This window comes from Paralichthys olivaceus, chromosome 4 (assembly GCF_024713975.1).
Source record: "Paralichthys olivaceus isolate ysfri-2021 chromosome 4, ASM2471397v2, whole genome shotgun sequence".
Taxonomy (NCBI): Eukaryota; Metazoa; Chordata; class Actinopteri; order Pleuronectiformes; family Paralichthyidae; genus Paralichthys; species Paralichthys olivaceus.
In genome coordinates this window covers 11,319,089-11,337,429 of record NC_091096.1, presented here as the reverse complement: position 1 = coordinate 11,337,429, position 18,341 = coordinate 11,319,089, and the positions used below count along the sequence as shown (strand labels likewise).

The window sequence follows — 18,341 nt, the reverse complement described above, 5'->3', positions numbered from 1 at the left end:
TAGATAGATAGATAGATAGATAGATAGATAGATACATAGATACATAGATAGATAGATAGATAGATAGAAAAATAGATAGATAGATAGATAGATAGATAGATATAGAAAAATAGATAGATAGATAGATAGATAGATAGATGTATTATGTTAAAATATTGCAGCATTATAGCAGGACGTGTGTAAAGAAGTGTAAGAAGAGCTCTGTATGAGATTTGATGATTCTTGAACATATGAGACTCTGCTGCTCCTTGGTGGCTTCGTCCACCATTGAACAAGAGCAATCTGGACTTCAACTATGTCTGGAATGCAGAGGCAGAATATGAGCCTGTATGATTGAGTTAAAGTAAATGGGTGCAGATATAGAGGTGGAGTTTGATGTGGGCGTCAGTGACCAGTAGCGGTCGATAAGCAGCGGAGCGACATGTGCCCTTTTAGGTTGATTGCTCTGCTGGATCGTGGACCATGTGTTCACTCACTGTGCATGAATGGAGACCTCACCCATCTCTGGTGTTACACATGATGCTCTCTCTCTCTCTCTCTCTCTCTCTCATCTGATGTTAACATTACTAAGGTGTCTCCCTCATCTGTAAAGTATTCTTCCAGTCGATCACTCTCTTAACACTCAGAAAGGCCTGATGTATCCTTGCTCTCGAATCTCAATGCTTTTTTAAATTGACATCTTTGTGTCTGTCTTCTACATGTACGGCTCCTCTTTTTCATCCTGAGATATCAATATTCTTCTAGGTTTTTTTTCCAGTTTTTGCACCTGTCCCACGTTAAGAAACATCATCAACATACTCACTTGCTCGCAATGAATTTTCTGGACATTTTCCTCTTTTATTCTCACACGGGATCAATTTGACATGTTCTGTGTTTCTAGTGCGATGAATAAAACTTCTTTACACGTCACCAAATGCAGAAAACAGAATGACAGGACACATTATCACCAATCTCCCCTCTCTCCCTGTCAGTGCATCCGAGTCAGTATACACTTTTTTTCTGATAATCACCACCCTGGCAGCCATTTCCCAAATCATACTGTCATTTGAAACTGTCAGCTCCTCCCTCCCACAAGCCATTCTGGGGCTGTAGTTTCAAGTCAGCCCAATAATGACGGGTGAAATGACCTGTGCAATTAGCCAGTTACATGTGAGTCAAACTGAGCCCCCCCCTTCCAGACAGATTCAATTGCAGATCAGCCCCCTGATTAGCCCTCGTGCCTTGCAAAGAGGGGAACGGACATCTGTTTGGTAAATTTGCTCCTTTGCAGGAACGTAATTTACCAGAGGCTGAGGTAAATTTCCATACAGTGAGGCAGGAGAGTTCTTTTGAGCTCTCAGTTAACTAATTTCTTGAAAACAAAAGTCGACAGGGCTACGGTTACAACTCATTTGGATGCTCAAATGGTTTTTGCATGTTCAGTGCAGTCTCAATACAATGTGGCTAACATGTGTGCTCACAGTGACACAAGCATGATTCACCATGAAACACTGCACTTGGATAGATGTGCATGTATGCTTACACATCTGTATAAAAAATGTCTTTGGATGCATGTATGGTGTGTATGTATTTCGCATCAACATTGTTCATGAACTGCTGCAAAGTTTAAGTCCAAATTTGGCAGCATCAGTTGGAAAAAGGAAGGATTATGCTGGTAAAAAAGAAAGTTGGTGTGCAGCAGAGCAGACGTATACTTTATCCTCAGTAATCACTTTTAAAGAACAGTGGAAATTAAGGCTAAAGACTATGAACAACAAAGTTCTTAGTGGACAAAATCAGAAGACACTTGAATTTTCCTTTTACTTATTGTAATTCTTGCTCCAAATGTCATTTGAGAAATACAATTTGCTCTGGGAAACACTCTACAACATCTGAAAAAACTGCACATGTGCTTGCACATGTCCACATAAACAAACTGGACCTCGATCCATCTGGACTTTGAATCAAACAGGATCATGTGGTGTACATTATCATCTACCGTATATACGCTATTTGTTCTGCTTAACCCGATCAAAAAGTCTTAAAACATTACAGCTGTGTGTGCCGTCAGTTTTACCGTGCTGCAGAGTAGTGAAATAAACAACTTTTAAGCACTCTTGGAAGGAAAGGACTTGACACGCAGGCCCAGTAAACTCCTCAGATCCCTTTCACTACGTCTCTCCTCTGCTTTCAATCATTAAATATTGTTTCGCGCAGTGCACATCCCTCCCTTGTTACGTTCTCTAAACAAGTTATGAGAAAGAGGAACAACATGATCTGACAGTGTCTTCTTCACAATCTTTCACTGAACACCGAGTATGGAGGAGGTGGATGCTGAGGTTCTTTGTTTCTTATTGTGTGTCTTATTGTTTTGTTTCATATGTTTAATTATATGTGTGGTAAGATGATCTATACAGTTTGTTGTCTTTCTCATCATAATTATATTACGAATAAATCCAAAAAAAAAATCCCAATGCAAAATGTATTCAAAGTCAGAAAATCGTTTTGATATGACCTGACATGTATTTTAAAAGTTATTTTGTACCTTTTATAATTCTAATGTTGATTGTTTGATTGATTGATAGATTGACTGATTGACATTTTAAACAATTGGTTCTTAACCTAACGAGTAAGACATTATGCCAATTTATTGGAATTAATGACAATGTAATGGACCAACACTTATCCTTACTTCGACATTATCTCATCTATAGGGAAGCAGAGGTGTTTAAATTAATCAGTGGTGAATATCAGTTCTGTTAAATATCATCTGCTCATAAAAGCACTGTGATTCTAAGTAGCAACACAATCTCTGCAGTCTGTTTTGACTGGCTGATTGGAAACTCATTCCCCATCCAATATCAACCAAAGACGTGAAGCAGGATGTGGAACCTGGAGTGTTGTTAGTGGAAAGTGTGAAACTTCTCTCTCCTCTCCCTCTCAGTCATCGGAGCCTCTTTCATAACAAAACTCCTCTCTCCTCTCAACAATAACAGTCATGATTTTGGACTCTTGTTGCAGTCTTCATGGGTGGAGACTGAGGATGGACCGTGAGACGTCACCACCGCTCCCCATCTCTCCTGTCTGCCCTGTCTTTTCCTCCAGGCAGTCTGGATTGTGATGGTGAGTGGGGATGAGCAGGAGCCTGCGTGCGTCACGGTGTTGTGCAATAGAAACCGTGCGCACTGAATGAAACCCCCGGAGTGACGGGCTGTAAAGTGGGGATCATTTATTTTTGTCTTCCAAGCGTTGCTGGATCCAAACAATAACTTCAGGGGGAAGTTATTCTTTGCTCCTGGCTTTGGTTTCGTGCGCCCTGGATGTTGCGCCACGCCGCACAGACCTGTGTTTTTGCCAGCTGGCGTGTGACTGATACTTTACATTGAGCTTCACCGTTTCCAGCGACAAGAGCCCGAGCTGATGTGTTTCCTCTGCAGCTGTTAAACCTCTTCAACATGCGGTCGATCGTCGCTGTCGCCAGATGAGAAGTGTGGGTTTTGCGTCGCGCCATGTCCTTCTGTGGGACTGAGGTGGACCATGAAGTTATGGGATAGTCTGACCACTTGTTTGATTCTGCTGAGCGCCGTGCACGCCAGCCCGCTGCTCCGGAGCCAGTCAGCGTCCGCCAAGAGGAGAGGGCGCGCCGCCGCCACCTCCTCCGAGAGTCCGCTGGAGCTCCCGCCGGTTCAGATCCGCCTGTCGGTCGCTTCCGCGGGCATCCGCCGCTCTGAGGCGGACACCGCGGACTGGAGGGAGACGCTGGCTGCTGGAGAGAAATGTAAGAGCCGGAGGATCCTGTTCCAAAACCAAACTGCATTCAGTGGACGGAGTCCTGAACTCTGTGAATGATCAATGTCCAATAGATAGAAACAAATACAATAGAAATGAAAGAAAATTGGAAACGTGGAACTGGCCACTGGATTGTCATTTAATTTAATAAAAACGATCTTACATTGAATTTGATAGAAAACAGCTCATTGAATTGGACATATATTATAGTGCAGCATCTAGTCATTGAGATATTGCAGTGATACCTTATTCTGACCATTACCCTCTCACCAATAAGACATCCTTCATTTAGAACAAGTGGTTTTTCATGTTATTTCTTTCATCATAGCTTTCTAACAGTGTGCACTACCCACGTAAAACATGCTTATAGTTTTTGACAGAACATTCAGAACACGCGTCCCAACATACATTTTATTTGTGCTCTTGATTAATCTGAGTTTTTAAAATGCCTTAATGCCAAAATGCCTGTTACAATTTCCCTAATGCTCAGAGTGGATTTTTTTTTGTCCATCTTAATCCTACTCATATTTGAAAGTTTATTTGCCATGTGTGACTTAAAGATTGTTCATGCTGTTCTTCAGTTCCTCAATTTTCCTTTTCTTCCATTGATGGATTCTTTATTTTTACCTCTTGTGCCACAAAGCTTCATTTAAGCTGCTGCAGCTTCAGTGACGTCAATACAAAGCTTTCTGGTGCATAGATAAGAACAGAATATATTTGTAACTTGGAGTTCAAAACACAAACAATGATAGTACCATGTAGTGTCATTGTATCGTTATTACATTTAGGCCAATATGATATTTATGAAGAGTACAATTCCTCTCAATGTGTTCCAGACACCATGGAGGAGCCCCTTCCAGGTGACTTTGAAGATTTGGTGGATTTCATCAAAGTGGCCATCGGTAGAAGACGTCGCTCGTCCACCTCCACCGTGTCCTCAACTACCTCTTCTTTCTCCACCACCTCCTCCCCCTCCAAAGAAAACTTGAGCGGCAGCATTCGGCACAGACGGGAGCGAAAGAAGGGGGCGAGCCAGCAGCAAGGTAAAGGAGGAAGAGGAGGAGCTAGAGGCGGAGAGACAGGCCGAAAGGTTAGAATAGGAGGCGGCAGAGGACAGGGCTGCGTGCTAAAACAGATCCACCTCAACGTGTCAGACCTGGGTCTGGGCTACCGCTCCGGCGAGGAAATGATATTCAGGTACTGCTCAGGACCCTGCAGGAAGTCCGAAACCAACTACGACAAAATCCTCTACAACCTCGCTCATAACAGACGGTTTCCTCCTAAGGACACACCCCCTCAGGCTTGTTGTCGGCCAATAGCGTTTGACGATGATCTCTCGTTTCTGGACGACAACCTTGTGTACCACACAGTGAAGAAGCACTCTGCCAGGAAATGTGGTTGTGTGTAGGGACCAAGAACTGGTCTGAGGCTTCATGTCATTTTACATTCGCTACCACTTTGAAGTTTGTAGTGTTTTTTTTCTCCCAAGACGTTTCACATTGTGAGGAACGTTCCTGGCCGAGTTCAACAGTAACTGAGGAGGGGAGGTGACATCTCTTCTGTTTCTATCCCAAAGCGATGACTCTTATTGATCCACGTCTTCTCAACCTCAGCCACAGCTCAATATCCACAACTTCTGTTACAGTCTAACCTCTCACATCACAAATGTGTTTGAAATGTTTTCTTTGAAAACTCAACCTAAAGGACTCAAACCAATCAAACAAAATGGATGATACAACAGACTCAATCCGTCTACTGTATAGCAACTTCACTATGTTACACGGACACACATTATGAAAAGTATTTATGAAATGTTGAATGTATTAATTTATTGATATTTATTTTGTTTTATAAAAGGAATAAATGCTATTTATTACTGTTATGTGATTTTTGTGAGTGTGCCAAAGCTTTATATTAAGTAATGTTTATTTCCATACACAGCAGTAAAAAGACCTGGGTGGTTTGAATTGCAAAACTAGAATAGTACTCCGCCAAGTACCACAGTCCCTTTAGGATTAAACAATTCTTATATCTAAGGCCACATTACATTATCTCAGCAGCACATGGTAGTTGCATGTTTATTAGGGGCTGCACAATACTGCACACTATTAAGATTTAGAAATGTTTGCCAGGTGATTATGTCAAAAAAACTGATTCGCAATGTTAAAGAAAGTGATGAAAACCAATTGTGGATCTGTGGCAAAATTGAATAGTTCTTTCTTTCCACGATACAAACAAAACCCACATTACTTGCAAGAAAACTTTCCTCAGTGTCCTACGTTTACAGTCTCTTATAATTTCAGTGACCTCTGAAAGCATTGCTTTCTGTTTGTTTAGTTACTGGGTGACTCAACCTGTAGCAAAACATTTTGTTCTAAAGATTAGAGGAAGAGTTGAGGATTTATGTTTCTCCTTTTAGATGAATTGCTGTGGTGCTGAGACAAGATTTCCTCAACTTAAAAACATAACTAAAGCATTATTTCCATACAGTGTTTACTTTTATGTTGTCTTGTTTAATTGTTAATAAATATTCTTACACAATGTAGTGTATTCATGTAGGAATCAATGTTTCAGCTTTTGTAGATGAGTTTTGGAAGAGAACCCATCCTGTTGTTAGAGATCTACCTTGCAACTATTGCCTGACATAACTAAAGCCCAGTTGGTAGAAGAAATCAATCATTGTATTTCAGTCACTTCTTGTGTAAAGGAGTGAGAGGAACAATAAACCAGAAATATAATGAGTCCTTTAAGAAGTGAGAGAAAACAGAAGGATGAAAAGAATCTGATGTTATGAAATGACAGGAACAGCCACTTGTCACAGGAGAGAATGGATTAGCACGGTAACATACATTATCTACAGTATGAGAACAGAAGGGAGATAAGACGGGCAGTGAACGAGATTGAGGTCAAGTGTCAAAAGAAAACATGGAAGAATGAGCGAGGAGGTTTAGAGCTGAAGTTAACTGTATGTCTAAAGAGAGATAATGAAAAGACAGTCTGATTAAAAGGTGGCAGATATCCAGAGCAGACAATGATGTAGTAGAACACGAGAGGAGGAGTCTTGCTTTACTAATGCGTGTGGTCGATACATGATCCGTACCGACCTCTCTCACATTTCACAAGCCTTCCTCTCTGTAAGTCTCCTGAACGGTGAGTCAGAGCAGCCTGGCTCACCAACGACCGCAGTCAGGCTCAGAGCTGCATGGAGTTTGACAGTTGTGGGGTTTCATCGGTGGGCATGTTTAACTGTACTGTTCTGGCCTGAGGGCAAAGCGGAGAAAGATGAAGTCGAGAGAAAATTTGAGTTTCTGTACTTGAAATGAGCAAATCGTCATGGTAACATTATAGGCAACCAGTTTCTTTGGCCCTAAAACTAGGTTCAGAGAAGAAAATGATCTTAAATTAGTGCCATATTTAATTTTAAGCTTGCTTGATTTTTGATCTGCTTGTAACTACTATAATTTCCAGTTTCCAGACACAGATAAATCAGTTGTACAGAGTTAAAAAGGCAAATGCATAAACATTGTTAAAATACTTCCCAAGCTTTGATATGGCCTCCAGATATGTAGTCTGGTTTTAGTTGAGTTGAGTTTAGCTTATTTTAGGTCATACGATATAAATACAAAAATACACAGATGAAATATTCAAATGTGTGTGGGTGTGTAAGAAAACCAGTAATGTCTTATAGGAAAACCACACCACAACATACAAATTCTTCAATACAGGATATATAAGAGAAATTGGTCATATATTATAACAGGGAACAATATGCTATATATACTGTATGAATAACAGAATCTAAAAGAGCTAATTTTCACTACAAATCAACAGTTTAAGCAACAGAGTAATATGTATACAATGTTTTTTAATAGTCTCAAAACGAGTTTGTCAGCTGCTGACAACAGAGGAAACCATTAGTGCTCCCTGACAGTCAGAGGATAGTGTCATTAGTCAGATGTGTCTTCTCCTCTTTTGTTCACCGTGTCAGAGGAGCTTGTAATGAAGGGTAATGTTCCACTGGAGTGTAACACAACACAAGTGTTAGCGGTTAAAGGGATGGTGTTAGAAACAGGTGCTAAATACTGACAGAACTGTACCTGTTGACACATTGATGTTCGTATTAAGAACTGTCATGGGTCAGTTCACAAAAATGTCAAAATATATATGTATATAATATTTTATGTCTTATCTGTAGCCTTGTAGATTAATTATAATGTCTTCACTGAGGTTTGGAGGTTCCATATAAAAGCAGTGAAAAATTACAAAAAAGTTCCACAGCAAAATCTATTTTCAGGACAAACGTCACTGTAGCGTTTTTATTGGGACAATTTTTACTGTTAAAAAGAAGTTGTTTTGAAAGAAAATGAGGTCTGTGAGTTTTCCAGAGTAACCAGGGCACATAGTGATGCAGAAACAAATTTCAATCACATCTACTGCGTCAGTGTCTCCATGTCTGTGCAGAAAGTGTTTTTCATCTGTTTAACGCAAATCTAATAGAACAGATACTTCAGTGCAGCTCTACAGGCTACAGGCTCACAATTTACTCACACTTATTTACACATTCCTACGCTTCAAGTCTGTTCATGTAACAACAAACGGTTTTGCATTGAGTGCAGCCAAAATGTAAATGATCTACATTGCAACTTAAAGCTGTGCCTCACATGCTGCTCACACCAGGAATTGACTGGAACTAAAAACCTGCCCTGGACGCTACCACATGCGAAACAACGGCACCACAATTTAGTTTCGCTTTACATCAGCCCAGAATGAGAAACCCTGAAGAAGGCTGGTGTGTAATCAAAGGGGGCTGAAGACGGGATACCTCCCAGTGGTCTTGAAGGCCAGTCCGACTATGGCACACACTATAGCTGCTTTCAGACAAACACTGGACTCCGCACTTCCTCCGTATTTTCTCAAGAGGAGGTGCATGTTGGAACGCAGATGTCAGAGTGACACGCTTGTTTTTTGTGTCTATTTTGCTCTTCTGGTGAAAGCAACGTTTGAAATATCCCTTTAAAACATACATTTAAAGGATACTTTATAAAATACTGAAGTACATATCTCAAGATGTGAGCTATATATTTACATGCCATATGACAATGCTACCATTTCTGTATTTGATTGTATGGTGTCGTATGTTTGTATTATGTGCTAAAAAATAAGTTCTGTCCAAAATGATATATATGAAGAGTTCCACTCCTCTCAGTGTGTTTTATATCGACCTTTTCCATATGATTATTTTCAGAGTATCGGACTCAGAGGCTTTTTGTTGTAGTAAATGAGGGGAGGGCAGACAAAATTCCCAAACCAATCTGGTGACACGGCTGTCAAAAGTCAACCTCTGACTTTTTGCCATCTTCCTGTGCCAGAGTTCACATCTCTGTGGTTGATACTTCAGTTTCTCATCATCCTGTTTAAAGCAGAGACCTGCTTGTTTACTAGAGGAAGTCATTGTTGAGCTATTGTCTACTCCCTTTATGTCGGCAGGCATGAGAAAAGATCCAAACGATAACCTAAATGTAATCACGGTTAAATATCAAAGATGTCATGGGTCCTCAAGACAGATTCGTCAAACCACAAGAAGCTCTTTGTGCCACTGCTCTGGAATCTGTCATCATGACTCAGGCTATATGACGAGGCAACCACAAAGGGAGAAAGGAGGAATCACAGATGACACACACACTGCAGCTACCACTTCAAGACGTACGTATGATGACAACATAATGCTGATCAAAAGTGTGTTTTCTGTTATCAAGAATCTCACAAATTTAAAAAACGTGAAAGTCATGAACAAAAATAGGAGTTTGGTTTGGTGCTTCAGCGATGAGGTCCTGCTATTTTAAAATACACGTCTGGAGAAAACACCTATATGTGATGGGATTTCTGCAGAAACAGGCCACAGTTGAGGAAACACTGCTGTGCTGTCATCACACTGGCTGCAACACAAAGCAGAAGCAGAGGGGATTAACATGGAGCTGTAACCGCACTGCACTGATCGTCTTCTTTATGGCCGATAGCCAATCCTCCAGTCTGGACCACCCGCCGCAGCCACACACACGGGGCTATCAGTCATCACTGGAGTGAACTGCAGCTGCAATGTACACTTAGTCTGGGCAGACAGCACAATCTTTAACATCAGTAGTGTGAGAAAACCCTCATATCACACACATGCACACATCACACACACACACAACTAAAAACCTGGATTTTGCTATTTAACTTGTAACTTTAATTTGAAGAGATAGTTATAGAGGTGAAACACACTGTGACACAAGAAGATCAAAAGGAATTGAGAAAAAAAATACTTGATTCTTCCATAATTATACCTGATTTACTGTATCTGATGATTTGATCTTCTGTTGTAACTTTAACACATGACATAATGCTGCAGGAGGAGGAAGTGGCGAGGGGCGTGAATGTAACACAATCACCTGGGTGTTGGTGTGTGAGAAGTGTGAGCTCAGATGTTGAAATATTCACTTGAAACCTGAGAACGTGCGTTGTTCTGCCTCCGCCCTACACCTGTGGTACATCACATGTGGGTTTATGGGATGTGCAGATCTGAATCTAGAGAGGGGGGGGACATTTCTACTTTACATTGAAAAGGGTTTTATCAATCAAATCTGTAATTGCCAGTGAAATTGCCTGTTAAAACTATTCTTCACAGTTGTAGCTTTATATTTCAGGTTAGGTCCCAGTCAGGTAAAATACTGTAGACTAGGAGAAAAACTATCATACCTGTGACTTTGGGAAACTCATAAATTCTGGTTCACCTGACCTATAGAGATCTTTGGACCAAAGGAGAAAACCAAAACACCGAGGAACGAATTCCAATCTGTGATCAAGCTTCATAGTTAAACGTTAAAAATCTAAAAATGGAGCAAGTGCATTCAGGACGTGTCTACATTTATGTTTGTCATTTATGTTTTGCCGCTTCTCTGCTGAGGAAACAAATCTTTTTCGGGTGCTTTCATTTTATGTTTGAGCAGATCTACCACCTACAGCACGAGTGGTGGTACCAAAGCTCCCTGAGGGGAAGCTGGTGAGGTACTGCACCATTGACCATGTTTTTGTCCATCAATCGTTTCTTTCTGTCTCAAGACATCCTCAAAAAAAATCAACTGAGCACATTTATGCCCAGCATGTCCCTTGGTGTTCAGATGAGTGTATTTGCAAATGAAACCCTGCAGGTGCTGGACAGTGACACTTTGTACCGTACTTGGCACCAGCTGCACTGGGTGTAAGATAATCTTTACTGTTCTGCTTTTCCTGGAAGTACTCGCTGGAGTTCATGTGTGTACACTCTCTCCTGTATGAATGCCCTAACATACAGTAGGTGAAGCCAAAGATTTATAGTCTGAGTGAAAGACTCATCGATGACGTGATGTTCCATCTGCTTCTGTCTTGTTGTTAGTGTGTAGAGATAAGAAATAGCTGACATGCAGCAGGGCAGCAGCTCTGCTTTATATCTGTTCATCTTCATCAGTCTACACTCACTACAATTGAAAAGAGAACACACAATTGGTAGCAAATTTGTTTAAAAGGGAAAACTGAAATATCACATTGAAATGAATATTCCGATTCTTCACTCAGTACTTCAAGAGTACAGACACACCAGGCATCGCTGACACGCATTTGGGGATTTTCTGTCATTCTCCTCTTAACAACATTAACACAATCTTTCAACAGCTGTTACAAATTGTTTCTTGCAAAATAATGCAAATCTCAAACCATTATTTGCTCCATCTGAACGGGACGTGTGCCACTTGACATGACAACATGAGTTTGGGAGTTACAAACAGTTACATGACAACATACTGCAGCTGTTCCCTCAGGGATTATAGAGATCATAAATGTTACAAAACATAAATAGAGCGCATTGTCAATACATCAGCGTTCACTGATCTTATAGTTTACACATATGGCTCAAAAGCACCTCTGCTACGCTGAGGTACAGAGTGGAACTGCTCTAATCTCCTTTGTAAACACAGCAGTGTGTGTGTGTGTGTGTGTGTCAAAGACCCCAGGAGGCAAACCAGACCCCAAATCACCATTCATCCTCCTCTCATGGGGAAAAGGCAGACCTCCCTTCATCCCCTTCTTCTCCTCACCTTCCCTATGTCCTCCTCGTCTTTCACCACTTCTCTACACCCCCTCCCACCTCTTCCCTATCCCTTGTGTCCCCTGACATTTTGATGTCCTTATACCATTAGTGTCTCCAGCCCTTCATCCTTCTGTTTTCTTGTTCTCTTTGACCCCTTGTGGATAAACGCTGGACTTGGCTTGCCGTCTGCAGCCTCCTGTGTTAGTGCGTAAAATCCACATGCACTTCTGTGTGTCTGTATATTCCCTGGTGTTTCAGGAGGGACCTCTCACTTCCTCCATAAACACTTCAGTGGTATGCAAAGGATCTGTCGCAAGAGCTTCTGACTCTAAGTTCTTGGCACGGCATGAAAATAAAATAAAATGGGACCAGTAAGGAATCCCATTTAAATTGTATCAAATTCTGAGATACATGGGAGTAAAGAAGATGAAAATGCAGAGAATTTAGTGATTGTATAGATTTTAATTTATGTTTCGTTTCAAGAGTTTTTGTGTGAATTATTGTTTAAACAAATGTTTTACTGTGACATCTTAATGTTTCTGCCCTGCATTTAATTACTGTCGAATGAAATAAATAACAATTGTGAAAATAAATGTAATGAAGTCTTTGCTCTCTATCCATAAAGGCAATTCAGCACTGTGTGTGTGTGTGTGTGTGTGTGTGTGTGTGTGTGTGTGTGTGTGTGTGTGTGTGTGTGTTACCACAAAAGATCATAAAAAACATAACTTGGGTATTAAAGGGGAAGTATCAGATTACATGGATTGGTTTTAGCTATGTGTGATGCACTTACACAAAAATATAAATAGTAATCACATAAGCAGTGTATCACTATCTTCTAACACAAACCACGTCCATGTGCTAAACCTGAGACAAACGAAAGAGCAACAGTGCATCGTGCCAAAAATCTACATACCACTGAACCATGTGTGTGTACATAAATCCACGGCTCATCGTGATGCTAAAAAAATATGCGCTTCCCAAGCAAGCAAGCATTCCTCTGCGATAGCTGCAGCATTGCACAAGTGTTTCCTTATCTTTGTCTTTCAGAGGCACAGCATGGAATTAATTGAAAAGATGGCGAATGTTTTAAATGAGAGGAAAGGAGTCACATCTCAATTATGTAGTAAATAAACATTTAACGTTTTACTGTTCATGACCATTTTGAGATAATATAACAGAGGAGATGTTGCAGAAGCAGATGTTTTAAAGGTGAGCCGGATCATCTCAGTGATACACAGGCACTAAAAACTGCACAATAATGGAAACACACACCAGGTACTCATGTAAAGCAACACATCCCATCTCAGCAGTCAACTGGATAATGTGTATTGGGAAAAACAACAAAACAAACAAAGATTACGAGATACCAATCAGATATCGCAGTTCTGAACGATTCAAACATTAGTGTGAAATATCCCAGTATCTCCATTTATTATGTAGTCTTTACAAGCCTCTGATCCCCCAACAGACATCTGTTTCCCCCTGAGGTGAACGGACCCTGAAATGAATCCTACTAATCCAGAAAATGACTAACAGAGCAAAAGCAGGGTGCAAACAGTTCAACCCTCTGACTCACAGCCCCTTTATAACCCCTCTATAACCTCTCATAGTTGAGAGTGACCTTCTTATGACTCCTCGTAGGGCCTTAATAACACCCATGCAGGCCCGAGTGAGCAGAGACAGAACTGATGGAAACGTGATAGCTCGTGCTCAGCTGCCCCGCAATTCACTCGCACACATCATCTAGCTCACAAAGATCCACATGCACGTATAATGTGCTTGCGAGCGTGCACGTATATGTTTGAAACGGACGTACACAGACGCAGAGACAGACAGTGGCTTTGATCCAACAGAAAAGTGGAAAGAAGAAGGGGAATATTAACATGGTGTGTTTATTTGCCCTTTGATTCATGTAAGTTCTGCCATATGGTGGGAGGTGACTGGCACAGCACAGTGAAGTGGACACCTTTTTAACAGAGATTACCAGAACAGGAAATCTAACGTTGACCTCTGCAGTGTTTCTGCCACGCTTTGATCTTCGGTATGCAGAACAACAGCGACAGTTTAAAATAACAAGACTCTGCAGGAAAAAACTAGATCCACACCCCAGGCTACGAACACAGAACGCATAACTGTAATTCTTATTGCGTTTTTCATCCAAGTTTCTTGCATTGAGTAAAAGACATTAAACCTATGAGGTTTGTAAAACTAGCTTAGCACAGAATAAAGAGTAGAAATAGCTCTTCCCAAAGTGACAAATATTCTTATGTGAGATGTGAGAACTTAAATGTTTGATCTGTACAGAAATGTGGATTCAAAAAGGATGGGAATGCTGTGTATTGTATTTTTGGGGGGTTAAGTGCAACATTATTCTCACCTTCACTGACCTTTCGGATTAGTTTGAACCAAAATAACAGGTGCTTATGGAATATTGTTGAAGTTTCCCTTTAAAAACAAACAGTTTTGGTTTTAACTTCTTTCAAATGTTTGTTTTTTTATTTTTTACAAGTCAGTGCAGTCATCTTTTGTCTCTGCCCCTTCCAGAATATCTAGAATGAATACACAAGTATTAATACATTGTGTGTTATGCATCTTCTGCTCAACCCTGCAGGGTGCACACGTTTCCTCTGCCACATAAATTACTGTGGGGACAACAAAGCTAAAGCTGACAAAATATGGAGTAATTTGTCTTTACATCAAAATGAGCTTGATGAGGAGTAAATTCAAAGTCTTTTCACTTTCTGCAGAGCCATACGTGACTGTGGCATCAGTGCGGGACACACTTTCTGTCCTGTTTTCTGCCGAGGATCTTCTGCTCTGTGGATAAATGGCCCTGACACAAAAGAAAAACATTTGAGAAACTGGTCTGTTTTGCGCCTTCCCTGAATTATGAGCAAAGTGAAATGGAAAAACCTGCTGTGCCTGAAAACCGCTCACTCACTACAGCTATTATTCAAAGGGAGATACCCTGATTACAGCACACAGGAAACTGTCAACATGGGCCCAAATTCACACAGGAAGCCGACGTAATGTCAACAAAGCTCACCATCATCATAGACAACAAGACGGAGGTGCTGGGCCGCACATGCATCACGAGCGGTGGGGGGAGCAGACGGAAAGAGCTGTCACACAAACACACATGTGATGACGGGAGTTGACACTTTCTGCTACTTCATTACAAAGAAGGAAAGTTTTTTGTGAAATTGTTTTCTCTGTGACATTCTTCTCTCAAATCACCAACCAGAGGGTTTAAGTATTATGTCAAACAGATCTTGACAAAGTGAATAAGTCTGTATCTCACATCACGTCTGCATGTTTATAAGTACTTTTCTCAGTGGAGAGATAATTGTAAATGTTAACGTGGCTCATTCTTCAGCAGACAAAGAACAAACCAAGAATAACATGTTGCACATAGTAAATGATATGTTTGAAATCTACGGGAGCTTTTCACTCGCCTCTTTTTTTGTTTTCTCTTTTCTCAGGAAATAATGTGTGAAATGAAGTGAAAATATTTATATCAGACATATTTACAGTGTTGAGATCTACGGCTTTGTTCAGTTTACTGTAGATCCACATAATACAGAAATGTTGATGCTTCTGTTGTCAATGGCTCCTCTGAAGTTGAAAGGCCAACATCTGTCTGTGCACGATCGACGGTGAAGTTTGTCAAGTCTGAATATTCTTACAGTCGTGGCAACATTTCTGTGGTTTGCCGCACAGCTACGACAGAAGTTCATTGGTATAGACGACAAAATCTGGACACAATCAGCTGCAGGAGCAGGAATTAAAACGGCAGATCTTCATCATGTAAGTCTGAGACTGTTCATGTGACCAAGTGTTAAAAATACAGTTGGTTTTATTTTTAGTATAAATTCGTTATCAAGCGTTTCTTGAAGAAGCTCCTTTGACTTAAAGGTCCAGTGTGTAAGATTTAGGTAAATGGGAACGATTGGCAGAAATTTAATGTAGAATAATCCTCATGATGTTTTCACTAGTTTGTTTCATCTGAATTATAATTTTCTTTACCCTAGATAAGGCTCTTTATATTTAAATACTTTATATTTACATCGAGGGGTCCTCTCTACGGAGGCCGCCATGTTTTTTACATTAGTCCAGACTGGACAAACTAAACACCTTTGAGTTTTTATGACAATTGAAGGTTACCACAGGTTCTTTTTCATGTTTGGAAGGAGAGGGTGAGGTGAGGGGTGTTCAGCTGCAACATGCAACTTCAACACTAGATATCATAAAATTCTACACACTGTACCTTTAAGTCAAGTAAATGTCACTTTCGATTGTAATTGGCTTATATTTAAGGAACCTCTTAATTTATATCCAAATTTTATATTATTAAATTTCATTGATTTTGCTAAATGAATTGCCTATATTAAACTTATTAAATGAACTTAGTTTGATGAATTTAGTTATTCAACTTTTGCTCTGGAGAATCTTTGTCCTTTCCGCCCCTTCAGTTTTCTTTCAGAGTTCAGAGTTCAAAGCATCTTGTTCCCATTAAAATCTAAGAAAGAAGAATCCATGTCCACCACCTCCACCTACATGATCCATTCAACAGTCTCCTCCTTCAGGCAGCTACGTGACAGTGTTTTGACAGGTAGCAGGGAGACAGAAAATAGGAGAGATCATGAAACTATGAGTTTTCTCTCTTTATCTTCCCCTGTCTCTCTGCCCCCGTTTCCCACATCTGTAGAACAGATTATTCCAGCAGTGGTTGTGTGAGATTAACCCCGAATAAGACTCCACGTTAGCACCCGGCTGCTAATGAGTCGGTCTCTGATGTGACACATTATACTGGAAACATTGTGGTTCATAGCAACAACACACAACTCCTCCAAGTCACAGCGCAGGGAGGAATTTCAGCTTTTAACGTCTTGGCACCTGATTCTCAGTCTCATGTGCACACCACACACATCCACAACATGGCCTGCTCTTTAGATCTCTCTCAAACACACACACACACACACACACACACACACACACACACCCCAGGCAGAGTTGAGCCTGTGCCCTCAGCCAGGTCATATTGACTTCCCTTGTGTGAGAGCAGGAACATACAGTGTATTAAGAATTCATGGTGCATGTCTTTGAATGCAACGATCCATGATGAAATAGGTCCACACAGGCCAAGGTCTGCAGGCAACAAGCAACACACACACATACATTGACTCATGTTCATTTCCAGGAGACTTCCTCCAACCTTAAATAACCTGAACTGCTACTTGCCTTACTTGAACCACAACTTAAACCTAACCTTAACCTAAACCTAACCCGATAACATGTCTTCACCCTAAACTTCAATGGTTTACTTTACATAGATCAGATTTTTCTCCTTATGAGGAAAACAAGCGAGGGCGTAAACAAAACACACACACACACACACTAAAGTAATAACCATAGATATATGCAAAAAAAAAAAAGTGAAAACATAACTTTATGCAGGAGTTAGCATGAGGAGTGACGCACGTACACACTGACACCACCGTGTCCACGCCTCCAGGGTTTCAAAGATACACAAATCAAGACATTCATTTTGTCACACATGCACACACACACACACACACACACACACACACACACACACACACACACACACAGACTAAAGTCTTGTAAAATGGTTATTATGGATGCCACCTGTCCATTTGGGATCTGATAAACACACACAGGCCTGTCCTGTTTAGTTGAACTAAGACTCTGTAGCTGTCAGCACATGGCACCAGCCTTTCTCCTCTCTCACTTCCTGCACAGCCCATCCCCTCTTCTACACACACACACACACACACACACACAGCCCGTGTGGAAGTTATCCATCACATTTTCATCCCCTCCCTCCGCAGAGGCCCTCACAGTCACCTCATCTCTCCTCATCACATCTGCCAAAACCCTCTCTCTCTCTCACGCTCGCAGCACTGACAGCTTTCAAATGTTCCTCCTGTGAAAACTTCCTTTCACTGTACCGACACGATGTGGAGTTTTAAAGTTGGCCCATCACTGCAAGTCCCAAGATGAAACTTCCTGCCTCGCATGAACCACTTGGAAACACTTGACTGGTAGAAACACTGCAGATCTAAGGTGGTCAGTGTCAGGAGTCACTCTGTGTGGATTGTTTCCATCGGCTGATTTATCTGCAGATTATTCAGTCTATTGATTGTTAGTCCATCAAAGCTCAGTGTCACATGATGATCTCAGTGTGTGGTTTTGTCAACTTAATGATAATCAGCTTACAATGATATAAATAGCAAATCCTCACTTGGTTAGTATTTGGCTTGCTTGCTTTGGAGATGACTTGAACAACTGATTGATTATCATTATAGTTAATCATTAATGACTGAATAATAATTCTATTTGATTTGTTTGGCATTTCCACACTAGATTTCCTAGAATTCTTCAGTGAAGAGAAACAAACCGTTTTCCAAACTCAGACACTAATGTCAACTAATGGCAGCTGGGAAAC

General features: G+C 40.8%; 1 protein-coding gene across 1 annotated transcript; it reads left to right on the top strand.

The window, feature by feature from the left end:
• Window positions 1-959: 959 nt before the first annotated feature.
• Window positions 960-5,653, top strand: LOC109638097 (glial cell line-derived neurotrophic factor-like). The gene is made up of 2 exons (XM_020100887.2): window positions 960-3,757; window positions 4,605-5,653. The coding sequence occupies exons 1-2, from the start codon at window positions 3,517-3,519 to the stop codon at window positions 5,174-5,176; spliced, it is 813 nt and encodes a 270-aa protein (XP_019956446.2). The 5' UTR covers window positions 960-3,516; the 3' UTR covers window positions 5,177-5,653.
• Window positions 5,654-18,341: the final 12,688 nt, after the last annotated feature.

Bases quoted from the DNA above. Each gene is read 5' to 3' on its own strand.
- LOC109638097 (XM_020100887.2), top strand. From the start codon at position 3,517: ATGAAGTTATGGGATAGTCTGACCACTTGTTTGATTCTGCTGAGCGCC. The intron at 3,758-4,604 runs GTAAGAGCCGGA...AATGTGTTCCAG, and splicing joins GCTGGCTGCTGGAGAGAAAT to ACACCATGGAGGAGCCCCTT.